The sequence below is a fragment of the Schistocerca americana genome, chromosome 5 (assembly GCF_021461395.2).
Source record: "Schistocerca americana isolate TAMUIC-IGC-003095 chromosome 5, iqSchAmer2.1, whole genome shotgun sequence".
NCBI classification, from domain to species: Eukaryota; Metazoa; Arthropoda; class Insecta; order Orthoptera; family Acrididae; genus Schistocerca; species Schistocerca americana.
Window position 1 is genome coordinate 59,364,102 of NC_060123.1, and position 23,420 is coordinate 59,387,521.

Below are 23,420 nucleotides of genomic sequence, written 5' to 3' on the forward strand. Positions count from 1 at the left end.
AAAGGTTTGATGTTCAGGGCTTGAAATGCATTATGCATTGAGATAAAATCACAATATGTGCCGAAGGTGGCTTGGTTTTTATTCTGAATAGAAATTGAAGTGTTCCAGGCTCAGAACACACCCTCAGGTAAATATAAGAAAGTTCTGTCTCCATTTATGAACAAAATGATTTTCTTCAACCTGACAACAGCTGGTCTCCTTTGGCCTATACTGAAGCTCAACACAGACAAAGTGCAAAAATATCAATAATGTGGAACAAAATCTTAGACTAAATGGAAATTTCAATGAATGTGTGATATGCAATCCTTCTACAACTGGAAAACCCAAAAATATTGTCTGTTATGTGATACAGCCCTCCCACTTAATGAACATCTGGAAATCTCGAATGCCACACTCCCATAGGGAGGCACAAGTTTGAACAGGTTCTGACAAGACCAGAATAATTTCAAAGTCATTCAATCTCACCTGAAGAATCTGTCAGTAATGAGTAAGCTAACAGTTCCTGGGAGCATGTTGCTGAACTTAGCACTGTCCACTGGAGGCGGAGGTGGCTTGCAGTCAGAAGTGATGCTGGATGCATAGCAGAAGGCATCAGTTGACTGGCTACATTGGACTGCCTGGATAGGGTCCGTAGCAGTCCTAAATACTCACATAACGGAGGTATAGTGGCATTTGATTGGCTGCCCGTGAAATGACAGAATGTAGCGAATGGTCTGCAGCAGTTTGTGTGCATCACCTGTTTTCATGTCTGGTGTACACAAAGGCCCTCAGTGAGTGGAGCTGCAAATTTCTTGGCTCACTGGACAGTGCAGTTGTTGAATCACAGGAGCAGTGCTTTCTGCAGCTCACTTGGCAGAGGTGTGTTGCAGGGTGGTGTTGGCACCTGATTACTTCCCTGACATGCTGGAATCTTGGTATCAGGAAACTGTCACAAGTAATAGTGATATAAGTAATGATGTAGGTCAGTAATGTCTACCACACATAATTTACACTGATACAAAACTTTATATTATAGGAAAATCATTGTTTCCAAAAGAGTCGCTGGGATTTACTTATCTCTCTGTTTCAGTCTTACAGTCTCATGATGCTGTCATTGTCTAATCTTATAATCCCAAGGAGCAGTTGGTTGGTGATGACAGTGGTCCATAACTACTTCATACACGATTGTGATGACAGTGGTCCATAACTACTCCATACACAATTTTGACGTCAGCTTATTGATTTGTGCAGTGCTGTAAACTGTTGTCAGATCTTTTCAGCCCACCTCAGTCCATGAACATTCTGCTTACAAGAAAATCTTGTGATGCCTTACAGAGGCACACTAGCACAGTCTCCCATTTTTAAGCATCCCTGGAGCTTGAATTAGTGATGCATCCAACTTGCAGCTCAGTTCAACAACATCTAAATACATACTCTGAAAGCCACAGTAATGTGCGTGGTAGAGGGTATTTTGTGCCACTGTTAGTCATTTCCTTAACCTGCTTCACTCAAAAATGGAGCAAGAATGGAGTCTTCTATTGCAAAGAAGCAAGGGAGAGGATGTTGTTATAGGTGGCCAGCATCCTCTTTCTACAACAAAAATACACACATGGATTAATACAGTTCTTTATTTACATGAATTGGAAACATTTACTTAACTTGAATAGTGTTCATGTGTTGTGGTATAAGCTCATCAGTAATAGTCTTCTTGCAGACTGATGTAAGGTACAATTCTGGTTGAGGTAAACTAGTCCCGCTGTAGTCACTAATGTGGTCGCTGTGTACTGCCATAGCCTGTGACGATCTAAATCCATTCTGCGAGTAAACTGACAGACGTCAAACTGAATGATTAAGTGAGTGAGGCCCTCCAGTCAGCGGCGGTAGCCTAAATACATGCTGTCAAGAGGGCATGGTGGCGTGTTGCTGGTGAGTGTCTCTCTGGCCTCTTTCATGATAGGCGCCTTTGATCCAGTGCCTACTAATTGATCTTTGCACTTCATCTTTCACATTCCTCCCCCCTGAAATGCCTCACTGTTGTTGTGTGGGGAGGATGTGAACGACAACGGGGAGGGAGGCAGGATGCTGGACATAGAAATGAACTGGTAGCCGTGACCATGGAGGGTGGCATGCTGCTGACTGTACAATCCTCCCCCACCCCACCCCTTTCCTCCCATTTGGCTTGTGAGGCAACAGGAACATCCTCCAGAAAACTTCTGCCAGGGCACATGTCCAGGTCAGAGTGCGTGTCCCGGGGTTGATGATGGCGACGACGGGTCCATGTCCATTAGGCCGGTGAGCAGGGATGGCAGGGACGAGGGTGCATCGTAATTCCGCTTCTCCTGGGTGCATCAAAGTCGAAGTCTATGTGTGCTCGTTGCCGTGGGGATTGAATCTTAGGCCAAGCTGAGAATGTCTGTGGTGGAGCTGATCGGTTGTCCGCGCATGCACGACACTGTGACATCATCATTTCTGTGTGGGCGTCCATGCCCTGCAAAGCTCAGTGCCAACACACTAACTGTTGACTGCGAACAATTCCCCAATGTCCTTGGTGAAGCAGTTGTAACACATCCTTTGTCAGCACTGTGGGAATAAGCACATGTGATTGTCCACTGTCATGTTGAACTAGAATCAGACCTTGTTGAACTGAAATGTTATGCCGACATGTGAAGTATCGTCACACAACTGAGTTCTGGATACTGTTCAATGAATGAAGCCAAGACTGGCGAGTGTAATGCAACAAAATCTGAGATGTGGACCTGCTTCCATGGCCTGTGCAATTTTTCTGTAGTGCAAGGGAAAAAATTCCAGCATCTCGGAGTCCTGCACATCGATTTGGCAACAAGATGTGGCAGACACATCAAAATCAGAGTCTGGGCCAATTGGAAGGCAAGATAAAATGTCTGCATTGCCATGCTTTGCCACAGATCCATACACAGTTTCATGCTGATACTGTGAAAGCAAAAAAAGCCCAATGTTGCAATTTTTGAGCAATGCAGCTTTGACAGATGAAACAAGGACTGCGAAGGCTTGTGATTTGTTACTGAAAAGAACTTGTGACCATAAAAATAGTGATGGAAGTTGGTCACACCATACTCAATATTGAGAAATTCTTTTTCAACTTGTGAGTAATTGCACCGAGTTTTAGTTAAAAACTTTGAGGAAAAGCAAAAGATCTGTCTTGTGCACCAGTTCTGTGCAAAAGCACAGTGCCGATTCCGTAGGAAGAAGCATCGACTTGTGAAACTATTTGCTTGGCAGGGTCAAAATGCACTAAACATCTGTCACTAAGCAAAGCATTTTTGAGTCCTTGAAATGCGTCGTGACACTCTTTGGTCGATACTAAAGGCACATTTTTGTGATGCAAGCGATGCAGTGGAGCCATGATCTGAGCGGGATTCGGTATGAACCGAACGCAGTATGTCATTTTGCGTAGTACTGACTGCAGTTCAGACACATTGCAAGAAACAGGCAGGCCACGGCTTGCAAGCAAATGAGATTGGAAAGGGTGCACACCCTGACTGTTTATCACATGACCAAATTTTTTCAATTTGAAAAAAAGTCACACTTTTCTTGATGACACTTGAGTCCCGCTTCTGACGACACTCGAGGAAGAGTACGCAAATTGGCAATGTGTTCCTCTGGTGTACAGCCTGAGATGACAATATAGTCAAGGTAGTTTGAACAAAATGGCACTTTTGTTGCAGTCGGCTGCCCCAAGTAATGTTGAAAAAATGGCAGGTGTGGAAGCACTGCTGAAGGGCACATGCAAAGACCTGAACAGCCCTAAGGGTGTATTTACAACACCTTATGTGATTCTTCATCCAATGAAATTTGCAAGTAGGCATCATGGAAATCTATCTAAGAAAAGTAATGGTCAGTGCCGAGCCTGCCCATAAGTTCCTCAGGGCGAGGTAATTGACAAGTGTCTGTGGGTTGACTGTAGACTTGAAGTCAACACAAATGCGAATTTCATCAGAAGGCTTAGTCAACAAAACAAGAGGACTTGCCCATTGACTTACTTTATTGGGAGCAATTACACTATTATCTTGCAAGTTTTTCAATTCACTGACTACTTTGTCTCTTAAAGCAACTGGAATGGGTTAGGCCCGGAATAACTTAGGCTGTGCATTGTCTTTCAATGTTAACATGTGCTACAAAGTTATTAGCTTCTCCAATTCCTTCTGAAACTAGTTCAGGAAATTCTTTAAGCAAGCTAGCTGACACTGACACTGAAAGTATATTGTCTTGGATTGCTAAATAGTACATTGTCTTGGATGCTAAACCCAAACAAATCAAAGGCATCTGAACTGAATATGTTCTCACTGTCTCTTAATTTCAACACTGTAAAATTCACTGTCCTAGTGTGAGATTAGTAAGTGGCGGGCAAACTACTCTCTCCAAGCATTGGAATTTACTGTCATTTATAAGCAGTGAGGTGCTTGCTAGATTTAGAAAGGCATATTGAGCCCAACTGTTCATACATGGCACGATAAGCAAAGTTACTGAGGCATCTGTGTCTAAGTGAAAGTTCACACGACAGCCACCAATTTGTAATGAGACAAAGAATTTGTTAGAATGTTGTTGCTCAGCACTAGGAGGCACATCCTTAATCTTACTTTTGTCAGAACCTGTTGTAGGTTTTGAAAACACTGCATTCATTGCAAGTGCATGAGCCTGTTTTTTTTCTGGGAGTGTGCAAAACTGGCATTTTTGTGCCATTGCAAACAGATTGCTTGGATATGGCCTTTTTTTCCACGTATGTAACATGTTGCATTATGTGATGGAGAGTCCTGTCTTTTATGGCGAGCAAAACATCTAGGGCAAGACTTCACTAAATTCACGGGCCAGTTTACATGTCTATGTCGCTGTCTGCACGGCTATGTACGCGCTCGTTGTTGTGACTGCGTGGAGTGGTCGCTATAAGGGCAACTCGACCCAACAAATCAGGGCCTGGATAGTATTATACTATCTGGGACATTGAATGTTATTGTATCATGTGTCATAAAATCACTGTAAAAGTAGCCACAAACTTAAATTTACACTTCATAGTCATGCCCATTGATTAACCATTGGTGGTACATCTGTTCCAACTTTTCTGCAAGTGAAGGAACTGATATCTAGCTGCAGCTACTTGGACTTGCTGGTCATAGTATTGAGTTAATACAGTGATTACTTGGTCGTAGATGAGATCGTCGGGAGATGCAGTTGAGAATAGGTTTTGTATTAACCGGACTACTGAAGACCCTGCAATTGAATGGAAGTACGTAACTTTACAGTACCTTGAACACGATTAACTTGACAATGTGCTTGGAACTGAGTCATATTCAGTCCATTTCTCCTCTGTTTCCTTAAATTGCTGGAATGTGGTATACCAGTCAGTGGCATGTGTTGGGCTGGTTGTTTGGTTGGTCGGTTGTGGTTGTGTGGCCAATGCAGATTGAAAAGAGGAATTTGATTAATTCTGCGGCTTCCCTCCTGGAATACATGCAACAACAAAACAACAAATTAGCAAATAGAAACAGTTGAACAAGAGTGCCCCTGCAAGCTGAAACACAAGAGAAACATGCAAAACCTTCGGCCAAGTTGATTAACTTCGATTGCCACTGAATTATCCTCATTCGCCACTGTAGTCGTGTACTGCAAGGAAGCAAGGGAGAGGATGGTGTTATGGGTGGCTATTATTCTCTTTCTACAACTCAAAGCACATGTGGATTAATATGGTTCTTTATTTACATGAACTGAAAATTTTACTTAACTTGTATGGAGTCCATGTGTTGTGGTATGAGCTCATCAGTAGTAATCCTCCTGCAGACTGATGTAAAATACAATTCTGGTTGAGGTAAACTAGTCCTGCTATAATCATGAATGTGGTCACTGTGTACTGCCACAGCCTGTGTCGAACTAAACACATTCTGTGAGTAAATTGACAGACGCCAGACTGGATGATTGAGTGATTGAGTCCCTCTGGTCAGCAGCGGCAGCCTAAATATATGCTGTCGAGAGGGTGTTGGCGGAATGTTGGTTGTGGGCGTGTTTGTGGCTTCTCTCGTCATAGGCGCGCTTGAACCAGCGCCTACTAATCGATCTTCGCACTTCATCTTTGCCGACCAATGTGTTGGTGACGGCTTACGCCAGCACAGCAAGAGAAAAACAGATGTGTGTAAGCCTCCGTATGAGCCAAATTTCTCTTATCTTGTCTTTGTTTACGGCAATAACATCATTCTGAAGTCAACCATAAATGTCAATTCTCTAAATTTTCTCAATAGTGTTTCAAAAAAAGAATTCCTTCTTCTCTAGGGATTTTCTTGTGACTTAATGAAGCATATCTATAATACGTGTTGATCAAACTTACTGGTATCAAATCTAGCATCACACCTCTGAATTGCTATGTCTGTCCTTAATCCAATGGTGGGGTCCCAGACATTCAAGCAGTGCTAAAGAATGGGTTGCAGTAGTGTTCAGTTTGTGGTCTCCATAAAATTCTCTTCCCTAGAATTCTCCCAATAAACCGAAGTCAACCATTCGCCTTCCCTACTACTGACCTTGTGTGTGTGTGTGTGTGGGGGGGGGGGGGGGCGGGGGGTGCGCGTGCGCATCTGTAAGTGTGAATGCGCGTGCATGTGCGCATATGTGTGCTCATATCATATTGCACTGTTGCTCAGATATTTAATCAGTGTGACTCCGTCAAGAAGCACAGCACTAATACTGCATTCGAACACTATAGGATTAATTTTCCTACTCATCTGCTTTAACTTACATGCTTCTGTATTTAGATCAAGTTGCCACTATCGCTTCACTTACAAATTATCCTGTATCCTCCTACAGCCCCTCAACGATGACACTGTTCTGTACAATACAGTGTCACCAACAAACAGTCACAGACAGCTGCTTGCCATATCCATTGGGTTGCTTGTGTGAATAGAGAATAAGAATGGTCCTGTCACAGTCTCCTGGAACACTCCTGATGATACCCTTGTCTCTGATGAACACTCACTGTCCAGGGCAACATACTGGGTTCCGTTACCTAAAGAGATCTTCCAGCTACTCAGATATCTGAGATCATGTACTGTAACTTAGACCTTCATTAATGGTTTACAGTGACACTGTCTGACTTTCCAGAAATATAAGTCTGTTGCCCTTCACCCATGGTTTGCAGGATATTGTGTGAATAATGGACAAGCACAAGCAATACTTTCTAAATTAGTGCTGATTTGTGAACAGAAGCTTTTTTTGTCTCAAGGAAGTTCATTGCATTCAGACTTAGAATATGCTCAAGAATTCTGCAGCAAATCAATGCTAGGGATATTGGTCTGTAATGCAACCTTTTCAGCATGCAGTTGCACACGCTGAGGTCCAAAAGTCATTGTTTGGGAGATGTCCAGTCTTCTCTTTGCCTTATCCTATCCCAGTGATTACTGTAGTTACACAATGACATAAGCATCGATTTTTTTGATAAAATGCACTTTATCCAAAATGCCCTGGAAACAATAAATCGCAAACTGTTACTTTATACTAGAGACAAAAAATTGCATTACTTGACACTGTTGGGGGCATTACAACGTGTAAAAATCTGATGTGGCTGTGATGATGAACAGAAAATGCTGAATAAATCTTCTTTGATTTTTTTAACTTTATAAATTAAACAAATTTATTTCCTGATTTGTGGAAATAACTGCTTTTCATTCTTCTCTCCAAGCCTGAGAAATACTGTACATTTCCAAATAGCCATTGTCCAGCTGTTCTCAATAGCTGCGTTGGATAGTGTGATATGTAATTTTATCGTTGATAAGTCCAACCTTCTGGAGGTGGCTTACAGATTATCATCAATATTGACATTATATTGTGAGGGGCAGTCAAATAAAAAGAAGTCAGATGGAAAAAAGTAAATAAGGTGTTTATTATTTCGAAATTAATTGCCATAAATGTTAATTGTATCCTACTGTGAGACGAGATGATCAGTGCCTTCAAGGAAAAATGTGTGTAAAGTTGTTTTGACTATGCTGCTGAAGTTTTGCTGCGAACCTCTTGCACATCCATGCGGTTTCCATGCTTTTGGAGGCCTGAAAAAACATTCATGGCCGTTGATTTGCGTTGGATGAAGTCTTGCACATCTGGGTACAATCTCATGGTTCAGTAGGCAGCCAAAAACATGTTACCATGAATATATTGTCTGTCTTGTCTCACAGTGGGATAAATGTATTAACAATTACAGTGATTTATAAATAATAAACAGTGTACTTAGTTGTTTTTTTTTTTTTTTTACATCTGTCTTGTTTTCCATTCACTGCCCAATCTATATTGTTGTATAAAGACAAGTTGTTGTTCAACATTGTTAATAAAAATCTCAAAGTTGCTGACTGATTTACTTCAAAGGAGGGATGAATGCGGAATGAAACTTGTTTGGCTGTCAGGAGAGCAATGCATGAAGCCTTCAGTGACTATCATAGCAGAATATTGTCAAATGATCTTTCACAAAACCCAAAGGAATTGAGGCCATATGTAAGGGCTATTAGTGACACCAGTGTTAATACCCAGTCCCTAGCAAATGGGACAGGAACTGAAATTGAAAGTAGCAAAGGGAAAGGTGAAATGCTTAACTCTTGAAAAGATGAGTGAAACCAGTATAAGTATCATTGGTGTAGAGAAACAACTGAAATCATTAAAATCAAACAAAGCTTCAAGGCTGATAGAATCCCTATCAGATTCTATACTGAATTTGTAGCTGGTTTAGTCCCTCTTCTAACCATAATCCTCCTAGATCTCTCTAACAGAAAAGTGTGTCAAGTAGTTGTTGGAAGAAAGCACAGCTCGCACCTGTCCACAGGAAGGGTAGTAGAATTGATGCACAAACTGCCATCCAGTATCCTTGACATCAAATTGTTGTAGAATTTTCGAACGTATTGTGGGCTCAAGCAGAATGAGGTATTTTGAACAGAATGACCTCCTCCTTGCCAACCAGTATGGATCCCAAAAACATCGACCACGTGAAACCCAATTCACACTTTTCTCACGTGAGATATTGAAAGCTTTGGGTCAAGGCAGCACCAACGCTTACTGTCAAAAGTACGATCACATGGGGTATCAGTTGTAATTTGTGACTGGATTAAGGACTTTTTGGTAAGGAGGACACAGCATGTTATCTTAGATTTAGAGTCATCATCAGATGTAGAAGTAACTTCAGATGTGCTCCAGGGAAGTGTGTTTGAACCCTTGCTGTTTATGTTGTATATTAATGACCTTGTGGACAACATTGTCACCTCAGGCTGTTTGCACATGATGCAGTTATTAATAACAAAATACTGTCTGAGAGAAGCTGCATAAATATTCACTCAGAGCATGATATAATTTCAAAGTGGTGCAAAGACTGGCAACTTGCTTTAAATATACTTCTCAACACGGAAAACATAATTTTCTATGACTATAATACCAATGAGTCACGGCTGGAATTAACCAGCTCATACAAACACCTGGGTATAATACTTCGTGGGGATGTGAAATGAAATGATCACATAGGCTCAGTTATGGGTTACACAGGTGGTAGATAGACTTTGGTGTAATACTGGTGAAAGCTGGTCAGTCTACAAAAGAGATTGCTTGAAAATCACTTGTGGCACCCATTCTAGAATACTGCTCAAGTGTATGGGATCTGTACAGAATAAGACTAACAGGTGATATTGAATATGTATATGAGAAGGGCGGCACGAATGGTCGCAGGTTTGTTTGACACAGGGAAAAGTGTTAGAGATTCCGAAGAAACTGATTCTTGCAGATAGATGTAAACTATCTGAAGAACCGGCTTTAATTGATGATTCTACAAATATACTACAACCTCCTAGTATTTCTCACATAGGGATCATGAGGACAAAATCAGAATAATTACAGCATGCACAGAGGCATTCAATCAGTCATTATTCCCACACTCTGTACATGAATGGAACAGGAGGAAACCGTAATAACTGGTACAAAGGGAAGTATCCAGCGCTGTGCACTTCAGTGGTTTGCAGAGTATAGATATGGCTGTAGATATAGCTGTAGATGCAGATGCAGGTGTAGAGGAGATGGTCATGTAGAATCCGGAATTGAGCACTACAAGGAATCTAACAGTGTTTACTTTTTGAGCCACCTTCGAGTACTTTCTCAAATCAACAACTCTCACGAATATAGTTCGTTACCTTGTGTTTGTTTTGCGAGTCCATGGTGTCATGGGCGTTTCAATTACAAACAGAAACTTAACATAATGTGTGTTTGTTATTGTTAGCCTCCAGCCCAAATTACAAATGTGTATCTGCTCCACTGCAGTGCTGCTACTGTACTCTTACTCAGAAAAGAATACATGTCATCAGAAGTGTCAGGCCAAACTACTGCCTGTTGAACCCATCACTTTCCAAGTAACTGCGAGACCTTGCTGAAAAATTGGGCCCACCGTTAGCTGAGGCAACTCCTTCTGTTACGGCGGTGTGTGGCACCATTCTTGTGATGTCAGCCAAGTGGTATATCAGAATTACAATGTTTCTTTTGAATCATACAATCATTTATACAATTTCAAATGACACTAAAGGCCCATTTTAAACAATACTCAGGGGATCAGAATAGAATTTGGGCACTTGAACAGATTGCCGGTTCTGTCCGTAGTTTGTGATGTTCTCATCATATGATGATAACGGTCAGAATATGTAGTGTGTCCTTAGTGTGAAGTAGTGGCATCATTATTTTTTCTCCCCTTTGTATCCAAATAAAGAAACTACTAGTTTTTGTGTGCCCTCCTTATATGTTTCGTTTCATTAATTACATTCGTGTAACAAGTACAGTCATCATACATTCACAATCAATACAAACTAGCTCATTGAGGTTTTCGTCATTTCATTAGCATGTACCTTTGTGTGGAAATGTGTGAGGTTTTCAAGTGGATCGTAATTCTAAAAACATCCTATGTCTTGATAAGTTCTAAACTGCCGTGTGTGTACATTGAAAATATTTTCCAAAAACTGATTGCAAGTGTTGTAGGGAATTTAACAAACTACAGTTAGAACTGATATCTAGCTGCAGCTTGTCGGACTTGCTGGTCATAGTTTAAAACTTCGTCTCTATCTTTGAACATGCTAGTCTCCAAAACTACTACGTGAATTTTTATGAGGTTTCCACAGGTAACTATCCACAGCACCAGTAGATGGCACTGTATGTATTCCATGGTACACCAGAGAACCGCTACATGGCACTGCTATTTTTTACGTCAGTGTAGAAGTATTTTCGTAAGTTTATGTCTGTGACAGAATTAAGTCCTACAATCATATCTTTGGAAAAGAAAAAAAAAAACAATTGCTTAGCTGGGATGTATGGATTTACTGATTTCACTTTGTGTATTAAAATCTTAATGAAATTGCTTTGCTTCTTTTGATGGATCATGTTTATATTTGACTTCTTGGGTAGGAAAAATAAATTTATTAGGCCTAAGTTTGGTTTGCAATTTTGGTGCATACTTATTACATTTTGATTTTGTTTTGTTTATGAATAAAAATCCATAGGAAACGGTCGAGTCTTTTTCAGTACACCAGAACAGCAAAAAGACTGAGTACTATGTGGTCTCAAGAATCCAGTGAAGATTGTGAGACAAACCTTCCTGTGGTTCTAGAATGTCAGGCTGTAACTACTCTTTGGAAACTTGTTCCAAAAGCGAGGTGTGACATAACTCTGATCAAGAGTGTCATGCATGATCTTACTCCTCACTATAAAGGTTGTCCAGCCATAGAGACAGGGTGACAGTTATTGAACTATATGAGAAAAAAAAGTAAATTAGTTACAGAGTATGGCATGCACACACTTTATTCAAAATGTAAATGTCACTACAGATATTCGGATTTAGGTTATGACACGTTTGATATCCCTACCATCATTGGTGGTGATGGGGTGCAAACGAAAAATGAAATTCTGCGTGACCCGCTGAAGTATCAGAACATTGATGCTGTCAGTGACCTCCTGAATGGCTGTTTTCAGCTCACCAATTGTTTCGGGGTTATTGCTGTACACCTCGTCTTTAATATAGCCCCACAAAAAGGAGTCACAAGTGTTTAGATCCGGAGAGTATGGGGGCTAATCGAGGCCCATGCCAGTGGCCTCTGGGTACCCCAGAGCCCGAATGCAGTCCCCAAAGTGCTCCTCCATAACATTAAACTCGCTCCGGCTTCGCTGGGGTCAAGCTCCATTTTGCATGAACCATATCATGTCGAAATCAGGGCCATTTTTCATAATGGGGATGAAATTGTCCTCCAAAACCTTCATGTGCTGTTCGGTAGTCACTGTGCCATCAAGGAATATTGCATTGATTGTTCTGTGACTGGGCATTCAAAAATGGTTCAAATGGCTCTGTGCACTATGGGAATTAACATCTGAGGTCATCAGTCCCCTAGAACGTAGAACTAATGAAACCTAACCAAACTAAGGACATCACACACATCCATGCCCGCGGCAGGATTCGAACCTGCTACCAAAGCAGTCGCGCAGTTCCATACTGAAGCGCCTAGAACCACTCGGCCACACCGGCCAGCGACTGGGCATTTGCACACCACACCTTCACCCATTGAGGGCGAAGAGAGTTCTCCATTGCTAAATGCGTTTTTTAGTCCCCCAAATGCACCAGTTTTGCTTATTGACGAACCCATCCAAATAAAAGTGGGCTTCATTGCTAAACCAAGCCATGCATGTGCATACAAATTCTCATCGTGCCCCGCAGCCAACTGTGCCGTTTGAATGTCCTAACACAAACTGTTCAGGAATTATTTTATTTTATATAGTTCAATAATTGTCACCCTGTACTTAGTGCTACCCATGCGAAGCTGGACAGGTCACTAGTTGATGATGATGATGATGGTATATTGCTTAAATATAGATGTTGAGCTATTGACAGTTTTGTGACAACAGTGGTTTTGCTTCCAATATGCTGCATTAATCTCTTTTCAATCTTAGTATTTTCAAGGTTACAGCCTCTTCATTCCAGATTAGCTGCTGAAATTCCCATTTCAAAATAAATTCATATTATAATTCATATTGCAAATGCGTGACTAATATTTATGATTAATAATCAAAATTATTGTACAAGTCTCCTGCTTTAAAATCCTTGACTGCAACATATGGAGTTCATATTTGCCAGATTGGGAATTTTCTAAAGAATTGCTGCTACCACCTGTTAAATTTTGTGGAGTTACACATATTATTCTTGCAGTTTCTAAAAGAAGGGGTGGTGATGCATGAAATGTCCTGTATACATTCATATGTGAATTCAAACAGTAAAGCTATAAGCAAATGAAGGTTAGTGGAGAGATATGTAATTTGAGAATGTAAGGGGTGGGAAACTTCAGGTTTATGGATGATATTAGGCATGATTATCAAAAATGTTCTTTACATTACCAGTTTCTGAACTATCTTTATGTTGAGAGTAGTTGTGGGTTTGTACTGGTCTGCTTTATTATCGTGATGGTGGAAAATGATCTTGATTTGAAGAGTGCTGTGATGAAAGTCCTCATGAGAATGGGGAAACAGAATTTTGAAATATTTGAAATGATGTAACCTATTTATGGGGAGGAACCCAAAATAATTAGCGACACTGGTCCACAACACCCTTCTGTAAGTTTGTGATGACACCGCTGTCTTAACAACAATGAGCTGAAGGAAATTCTTCGGACATGGGAAATAAATATTGCCTTATTTACGGACAGATTGACCACTGTACCACTGCAGCTGTGACATGTTTGTATGAGGATGTGGCCTTTGACAACATGGCAGTCAGATGTAACTCAGCATTGGGTGTGAAGTATAAAGCATAAATCTCGTGGGATCCTAATCACTTTGAATGGCGTTAATGAGCAGCACACGTCCACCATTTTTCAACGAATTCTATTCTCAGCTCACTCAGTTAATTTTATGCACCTCTGGACTGTGATACAGTAACAAGTTACATGCGGTATCATTTGTTGCACGTTCCAGTACCCGAAATTTTTTAATGTACTAGTGTAAAGTACGCGAGATCTGTTGAGAACAAATAGTAATTGAAATTGGCAGTTGGTTGTGCCCAGAATGTGATGACCATATCTGATAGTGCTTTACTTAGGTGAAAAATGTGAAGTTGTCACAGTATAGATTCTGTGTTTAAAATGTGGAAAGTGCCTTCTCTCACTCTCAATAAACTTGTGGCCTGAGCCACTTTATGGGATGGAGGAAGATCAGCTGTGTAACCTCCCACAGAACAGTAACTACCGTTTTTCATTGTTGTTTTACTTCCTCATTGCTGTAGTGAGGATTTACGAGTATCTCTTCCTGTTTTCTATACTTTTTCCATCTTGCTGTCTTTTAGTTACATTTCTTCAGTTTTTCTGCGTAGTTTGTCTTTTAGATGTTGTTGTTGTGGTCTTCAGTCCTGAGACTGGTTTGATGCAGCTCTCCATGCTACTCTATCCTGTGCAAGCTTCTTCATCTCCCAGTACCTACTGCAACCTACACCTACATCTTTCTGAATCTGTTTAGTGTATTCATATCTTGGTCTCCCTCTACGATTTTTACCCTCCACGCTGCCCTCCAATACTAAATTGGTGATCCCTTGATGCCTCGGAATATGCCCCACCAACCGATCCCCTCTTCTAGTCAAGTTGTGCCACAAATTTCTCTTCTCTCCAATTCTATTCAATACCTCCTCATTAGTTACGTGATCTACCCATCTAATATTCAGCATTCTTCTGTAGCACCACATTTCGAAAGCTTCTATTCTCTTCTTGTCTAAACTATTTATCGTCCATGTTTCACTTCCATACATGGCTACACTCCATACAAATACTTTCAGAAACGACTTCCTGACACTTAAATCTATACTCGATGTTAACAAATTTCTCTTCTTCAGGAATGCTTTCCTTGCCGTTGCCAGTCTACATTTTATATCCTCTCTACTTCGACCATCATCAGTTATTTTGCTCCCCGAATAGCAAAACTCCTTTACTACTTTAAGTGTCTCATTTCCTAATCTGATTCCCTCAGCATCACCCGACTTAATTCGACTACATTCCATTATCCTCGTTTTGCTTTTGTTGATGTTCATCTTATACCCTCCTTTCAAGACATCATCCATTCTGTTCCACTGCTCTTTCAAGTCCTTTGCTGTCTCTGACAGAATTACAATGTCTACATCTACATCTACATTGATACTCCGCAAGCCACCCAACGGTGTGTGGCGGAGGGCACTTTACGTGCCACTGTCATTACCTCCCTTTCCTGTTCCAGTCGCGTATGGCTCGCGGGAAGAACGACTGTCTGAAAGCCTCCGTGCGCGCTCTAATCTCTCTAATTTTACATTCGTGATCTCCTCGGGAGGTATAAGTAGGGGGAAGCAATATATTCGATACCTCATCCAGAAACGCACCCTCTCGAAACCTGGCGAGCAAGCTACACCGCGATGCAGAGCGCCTCTCTTGCAGAGTCTGCCACTTGAGTTTATTAAACATCTCCGTAACGCTATCACGGTTACCAAATAACCCGGTGACGAAACGCGCCGCTCTTCTTTGGATCTTCTCCATCTCCTCCGTCAACCCGACCTGGTACGGATCCCACACTGATGAGCAATACTCAAGTATAGGTCGAACGAGTGTTTTGTAAGCCACCTCCTTTGTTGATGGACTACATTTTCTAAGCACTCTCCCAATGAATCTCAACCTGGTACCCGCCTTACCAACAATTAATTTTATATGATCATTCCACTTCAAATCGTTCCGTACGCATACTCCCAGATATTTTACAGAAGTAACTGCTACCAGTGTTTGTTCCGCTATCATATAATCATACAATAAAGGATCCTTCTTTCTATGTATTCGCAATACATTACATTTGTCTATGTTAAGGGTCAGTTGCCACTCCCTGCACCAAGTGCCTATCCGCTGCAGATCTTCCTGTATTTCGCTACAATTTTCTAATGCAGCAACTTCTCTGTATACTACAGCATCATCCGCGAAAAGCCGCATGGAACTTCCGACACTATCTACTAAGTCATTTATATATATTGTGAAAAGCAATGGTCCCATAACACTCCCCTGTGGCACGCCAGAGGTTACTTTAACGTCTGTAGACGTCTCTCCATTGATAACAACATGCTGTGTTCTGTTTGCTAAAAACTCTTCAATCCAGCCACACAGCTGGTTGATATTCCGTAGGCTCTTCCTTTTTTTATCAGGCGACAGTGCGGAACTGTATCGAACGCCTTCCGGAAGTCAAGAAAAATAGCATCTACCTGGGAGCCTGTATCTAATATTTTCTGGGTCTCATGAACAAATAAGGCGAGTTGGGTCTCACACGATCGCTGTTTCCGGAATCCATGTTGATTCCTACATAGTAGATTCTGGGTTTCCAGAAATGACATGATACGCGAGCAAAAAACATGTTCTAAAATTCTACAAGAGATCGACGTAAGAGATATAGGTCTATAGTTTTGCGCATCTGCTCGACGACCCTTCTTGAAGACTGGGACTATCTGTGCTCTTTTCCAATCATTTGGAACCCTCCGTTCCTCTAGAGACTTGCGGTACACGGCTGTTAGAAGGGGGGCAAGTTCTTTCGCGTACTCTGTGTAGAATCGAATTGGTATCCCGTCAGGTCCAGTGGACTTTCCTCTATTGAGTGATTCCAGTTGCTTTTCTATTCCTTGGACACTTATTTCGATGTCAGCCATTTTTTCGTTTGTTCGAGGATTTAGAGAAGGAACTGCAGTGCGGTCTTCCTCTGTGAAACAGCTTTGGAAAAAGGTGTTTAGTATTTCAGCTTTACGCGTGTCATCCTCTGTTTCAATGCCATCATCATCCCGTAGTGTCTGGATATGCTGTTTCGAGCCACTTACTGATTTAACGTAAGACCAGAACTTCCTAGGATTTTCTGTCAAGTCGGTACATAGAATTTTACTTTCGAATTCAATGAACGCTTCACGCATAGCCCTCCTTACGCTAACTTTGACATCGTTTAGCTTCTGTTTGTCTGAGAGGTTTTGGCTGCGTTTAAACTTGGAGTGGAGCTCTCTTTGCTTTCGCAGTAGTTTCCTAACTTTGTTGTTGTACCACGGTGGGTTTTTCCCGTCCCTCACAGTTTTACTCGGCACGTACCTGTCTAAAACGCATTTTACGATTGCCTTGAACTTTTTCCATAAACACTCAACATTGTCAGTGTCGGAACAGAAATTTTCGTTTTGATCTGTTAGGTAGTCTGAAATCTTCATTCTATTACTCTTGCTAAACAGATAAACCTTCCTCCCTTTTTTTATATTCCTATTAACTTCCATATTCAGGGATGCTGCAATGGCCTTATGATCACTGATTCCCTGTTCTGTACATACAGAGTCGAAAAGTTCGGGTCTGTTTGTTATCAGTAGGTCCAAGATGTTATCTCCACGAGTCGGTTCTCTGTTTAATTGCTCGAGGTAATTTTCGGATAGTGCATTCAGTATAATGTCACTCGATGCTCTGTCCCTACCACCCGTCCTAAACATCTGAGTGTCCCAGTCTATATCTGGTAAATTGAAATCTCCACCTAAGACTATAACATGCTGAGAAAATTTATGTGAAATGTATTCCAAATTTTCTCTCAGTTGTTCTGCCACTAATGCTGCTGAGTCGGGAGGTCGGTAAAAGGAGCCAATTATTAACCTAGTTCGGTTGTTTAGTGTAACCTCCACCCATAATAATTCACAGGAACTATCCACTTCTACTTCACTACAGGATAAACTACTACTAACAGCGACGAACACTCCACCGCCGGTTGCATGCAATCTATCCTTTCTAAACACCGTCTGTACCTTTGTAAAAATTTCGGCAGAATTTATCTCTGTCATCGGAGAACCTCAAAGTTTTTATTTCTTCTCCATGGATTTCAATTCCTATTCCGAATTTTTCTTTTGTTTCCTTTACTGCTTGCTCAATATACAGATTGAATAACATTGGGGACAGGCTACAACCTCGTCTCACTCCCTTTCATGCCCCTCGACTCCTATAACTGTCATCTGGTTTCTGTACAAATTGTAAATAGCCTTTTGCTCCCTGTATTTTACCCCTGCCAACTTTAGAATTTGAAAGAGAGTATTCGAGTCAACATGGTCAAAAGCTTTCTCTAAGTCTACAAATGCTAGAAACGCAGGTTTGCCTTTCCCTAATCTATTTTCTAAGGTAAGTCGTAGGATCAGCATTGCCTCACGTGTTCCAACATTTCTACGGAATCCAAACTGATCTTCCCCGAGGTTGGCTTCTACCAGTTTTTCCATTCGTCTGTAAAGAATTTGTGTTAGTTATTTACAGCCGTGGCTTATTAAACTGATAGTTTGGTGATTTTCACATCTGTCAACACCTGCTTTCTTTGGAATTGGCATTATTATATTCTTCTTGAAGTCTGAGGGTATTTCGCCTGTCTCTTACATCTTGCTCACCAGATGCTAGAGTTTTGTTAGGCCTTGCTCTCCCAAGGCTGTCAGTAGTTCTATGAAATGTTGTCTACTCCCGGGGCCATGTTTCGACTTAAGTCTTTCAGTGCTCTGTCAAACTCTTCATGCAGTATCATACCTCCCATTTCATCTTCATATACATTCTCTTCCATTTCTACAATACTGTCCTCAAGAACATCGCCCTTATATAGACCCTCTATATACTCTTTCCACCTTTCTGCATTCCCTTCTTTGCTTAGAACTGGGTTTCCATCTGAGCTCTTGATATTCATGCAAGTGGTTCTCTTTTCTCCAAAGGTCTCTTTAATTTTCCTGTAGGCAGTATCTATCTTACCCCTCGTGAGATAAGCCTCTACATTCTTTCATTTGTCCTCTAGCCATCCCTGATTAGCCACTTTGCACTTCCTGTCAATCTAATTTTTGAGACGTTTGTATTCCTTTTTGCCTGCTTCATATACTACATTTTTGTATTTTCTCCTGTCATCAATTAAATTCAATATTTCTTCTGTTACCCAAGGGTTTCTACTAGCCCTCGTCGTTTTACCTATGTGATCGTCTGCTGCCTTCACTATTTTATCCCTCAAAGCTACCCATTCTTCTTCTACTGCATTTATTTGCCCCATTCTTATCAATTGTTCCCTAATGCTCTCCCTGGAGCTCTCTACAACCTCTGGTTCTTTCAGTTTATCCAGGTCCCATCTGCTCAAATTCCCACCTTTTTGCAGTTTCTTCAGTTTTAATCTACAATTCATAACCAATAGATTGTGGTCAGAGGCCACTTCTGCCCCTGGAAATGTCTTACAATTTAATACCTGGTTCCTGAATTTCTGTCTTACCATAATATAATCTATCTGAGACCTTCAAGTATGTCCAGGCTTCTTCCACGTATACAACCTTCTTTTATGATTCTTGAACGCAGTGTTAGCTATGATTTATTTATGCTCTTTGCAAAATTCTACCAGGCAGCTTCCTCTTTCGTTCCTTACTCCCATTCCAAATTCAACTACTACGTTTCCTTCTCTTCCTTTTCCTACTATAGAGTTCCAGTCACCCATGACTATTAAATTTTCGTGTCCCTTCACTATATGAATAATTTCTTTTATCTCATCATACGTTTCATCAATCTCTGTGTCATCTGCGGAGCTAGTTGGCATATAAACTTGTACTACTGTGGTAGGCATGTGCTTCGTATCTATCTTGGCCACAATAATGTGTTTACTATGCTGTTTGTAGTAGCTTACCCGCATTCCTGTTTTCCTATTCATTATTAAACCTACTCCTGCATTACCCCTATTTGATTTTGTATTTATAACCCTTCACTCACCTGACCAGAAGTCGTGTTCCTCCTGCCACCGAACTGCACTAATTCCCACTACATCTAACTTTAACCTATCCATTTCCCTTTTTAAATTTTCTAATGTACGTGCTCGATTAAGGGATCTGACATTCCATGCTCCGATCTGTAGAATGCCAGTTTTCTTTCTCATGATAACAATGTGCAAAATTCTACCAGGCAGCTTCCTCTTTCGTTCCTTACTCCCATTCCAAATTCAACTACTACGTTTCCTTCTCTTCCTTTTCCTACTATAGAGTTCCAGTCACCCATGACTATTAAATTTTCGTGTCCCTTCACTATATGAATAATTTCTTTTATCTCATCATACGTTTCATCAATCTCTGTGTCATCTGCGGAGCTAGTTGGCATATAAACTTGTACTACTGTGGTAGGCATGTGCTTCGTATCTATCTTGGCCACAATAATGTGTTTACTATGCTGTTTGTAGTAGCTTACCCGCATTCCTGTTTTCCTATTCATTATTAAACCTACTCCTGCATTACCCCTATTTGATTTTGTATTTATAACCCTTCACTCACCTGACCAGAAGTCGTGTTCCTCCTGCCACCGAACTGCACTAATTCCCACTACATCTAACTTTAACCTATCCATTTCCCTTTTTAAATTTTCTAATGTACGTGCTCGATTAAGGGATCTGACATTCCATGCTCCGATCTGTAGAATGCCAGTTTTCTTTCTCATGATAACAATGTGCAAAATTCTACCAGGCAGCTTCCTCTTTCGTTCCTTACTCCCATTCCAAATTCAACTACTACGTTTCCTTCTCTTCCTTTTCCTACTATAGAGTTCCAGTCACCCATGACTATTAAATTTTCGTGTCCCTTCACTATATGAATAATTTCTTTTATCTCATCATACGTTTCATCAATCTCTGTGTCATCTGCGGAGCTAGTTGGCATATAAACTTGTACTACTGTGGTAGGCATGTGCTTCGTATCTATCTTGGCCACAATAATGTGTTTACTATGCTGTTTGTAGTAGCTTACCCGCATTCCTGTTTTCCTATTCATTATTAAACCTACTCCTGCATTACCCCTATTTGATTTTGTATTTATAACCCTTCACTCACCTGACCAGAAGTCGTGTTCCTCCTGCCACCGAACTGCACTAATTCCCACTACATCTAACTTTAACCTATCCATTTCCCTTTTTAAATTTTCTAATGTACGTGCTCGATTAAGGGATCTGACATTCCATGCTCCGATCTGTAGAATGCCAGTTTTCTTTCTCATGATAACAATGTCCTCCAGACTACCCCCCCCCCCCCCCCCCCCCCCCCAACACCCGGAGGTCCAAAGAGGGGGACTATTTTACCAAAGAGGACGCCATCATCATTTAACCTGACAGTAAAGCTGCATGCCTTGGGGAAAAATTACGGCTGTAGTTTCCCCTTGTTTTCAGCTGTTCGCAGTACCAGCACAGCGGGGCCGTTTTGATTAGTGTTAGAAGATCAGTCAATCATCCAGACTGTTGCCCCTGCAACTACTGAAAAGGCTGCTGCCCCTCTTCAGGGACCACACGTTTGTCTGGCCTTGCAACAGATACCACTCCGTTGTGGTTGTACCTGCAGTACGGCTAACTGTATCGCACTGAGGCACGCAAACCTCCCCACCAACGGCGAGGTCCATGGTTCATTTGGGGGGGGGGGGGGGGGGGGGGTGGTTTGAAATATCATTCTTTCAGTTATTTTTGTACTACCAAACAATGTTATATACACAAATAGGTAATGAATGCAACAGTTGTGTATCATTTCTTTATCGTAGTTATGTAATAAATAGAATGTGGGATCCATCGTAGTAGTATCTAGATTGCAGGCTACTAAGTTCAACCAGGTAATAAATAAATAAATTTTTTACTTCCCCATATATCAACTGATTGGTGTGGCTTCAATATTTAAACTGAAAATGAGTTTTTTAGTGTGAATTCAACTTGTTGTTTGTTGTTAATTTATCACACAAACAGTGTTACACAATGAACATTATTTTTATCTTATGAGGATAGATTTACTCTTTACAAGTACTAGAAATATGTTACCTAGGACACTGCATCCCACTAAGTACGCAGTATTGAAGTGGCACTATGCAGATAGCTTTCCAGTGGCTTCTCATTTGTGTTTCAGTAGACATAGCTTTTAAGTGTAAAAGTTTTGTGATATATCTTTCATGGCCTTAAGCAAACATAGACTCAATTATTTGACTGTCTTTCAGGTTTGAAGGAAAAAGTTGCCGAAATAGAAACTTTTCGAGACATACTCTGTCAGCAAATTGATACTCTTCAACAATACTTTGATGCTTGTGCCGAAACAACTCCATCACTCCGTGGTGCATCCGGTTTGTACAATTTGATTATACTAATTATTTATGCGTTACTCAATTTGTCTGTGTATGAGTGTTGTATGTCCTGGCTATATTTAAAATTTGATAACTTGTTGTAGGAGAACTTCAAGTCGCAGACTTCAAAGGGGAAGCATTAACTTTCAAGGCCACAGCTGCAGGAGTGATAGCAACCCTGCAGCACTGTGTGGAATTGGTTGGACAGCGCGAAGAAGTGTGGAGGCGTAGGATGGAACGTGAAGTGGAGAAGAGGCGGAAGGCGGAAGAGCAGGCACGCACTGCTGCATCCCGCCGTCTCATCATACATAGCAGCCCAGATTATGAGGTAGACATCCAGAGAGAGAGAGAGAGAGAGAGAGAGAGAGAGAGAGAGAGAGAGAGAGAGGGGGGGGGGGGCTCAGATGTTACCAAAATGTCAGACCAACTAGCATTCAGTAGCACATTTAAGATCATTGAATTCAAATTGCACGTTCAAAGAATGAAAATGGGATTTGCGTGTACATTATTTTTTGCACTATTAAGTAAGGAAAGACAGCTATTAACTATACCCTCACAGGTAAGTGATTAAATTATTAATGGTGCATACAAAATGGCTATGTACATTTAAACATGAAACAGAAAACAAGTGTATCCAGAAATAACTCTGATCATTAAAGAAAGTCTTATAATGTACCATGTACACTGCTCGCCATCCAAAAAGCAACAGTCTGAAGGAAGCATCCAAATCAGGTATAATTTGCAGTATGTGTGTGCAGCAATGGGAGGTGCACATGATTAGTATTTGAGTGGAAGCACACATCTCAGGCACGAGTAGCACCACCTGCAAGCTCTTTGTAAAATGGTACAGGTGGTCATGTGGATGTAATGGAATCTTCTTTTGTGCAGTTGTTTTGCGTAAACAGTTTCAGTATTCCTCATAGAATATAGTGAGCGTCTTAGGAGCACCTTTCAGAGTTCGACCAAGGAAGAATAGTTGCCTATAGGGATTGTGGATCATCCTTCAGAAAAATGATCATGTCAGATGGATCCAACCAACTGTGATGCATATATCTAATCTCAGGATGCAGGAGGGAATGACAGACCAATGAGACAGATTGCGCTCGCCTCATTGCACCACTACACACAATGACGGGCATATCATGCAAATGGCAGTAATGGATCACACTGTCATATCACGAGCTGTATCACAACAAATTTGGTCTGTTGCGCAGAGCATGATCATCGTTTTCTTTGATACCAAGGGAATTGTGCACAAGGAATTCATCCCAACCAACCAAACAAGGAATTCCGCATACTACTG

At 41.1% G+C, this 23,420-nt stretch overlaps 1 protein-coding gene across 1 annotated transcript in view; it reads left to right on the top strand.

Annotated features, from left to right (window-relative positions):
- LOC124615912 (ceramide transfer protein) overlaps positions 1-23,420 on the top strand; it is a 210,772-nt gene that overhangs the window by 94,767 nt on the left and 92,585 nt on the right. Inside the window, exons 4-5 of the mRNA XM_047144090.1 lie at positions 21,995-22,117; positions 22,222-22,445. Coding sequence (XP_047000046.1) covers positions 21,995-22,117; positions 22,222-22,445 — 347 coding nt within the window. The remainder of the gene's footprint in view (positions 1-21,994; positions 22,118-22,221; positions 22,446-23,420) is intronic.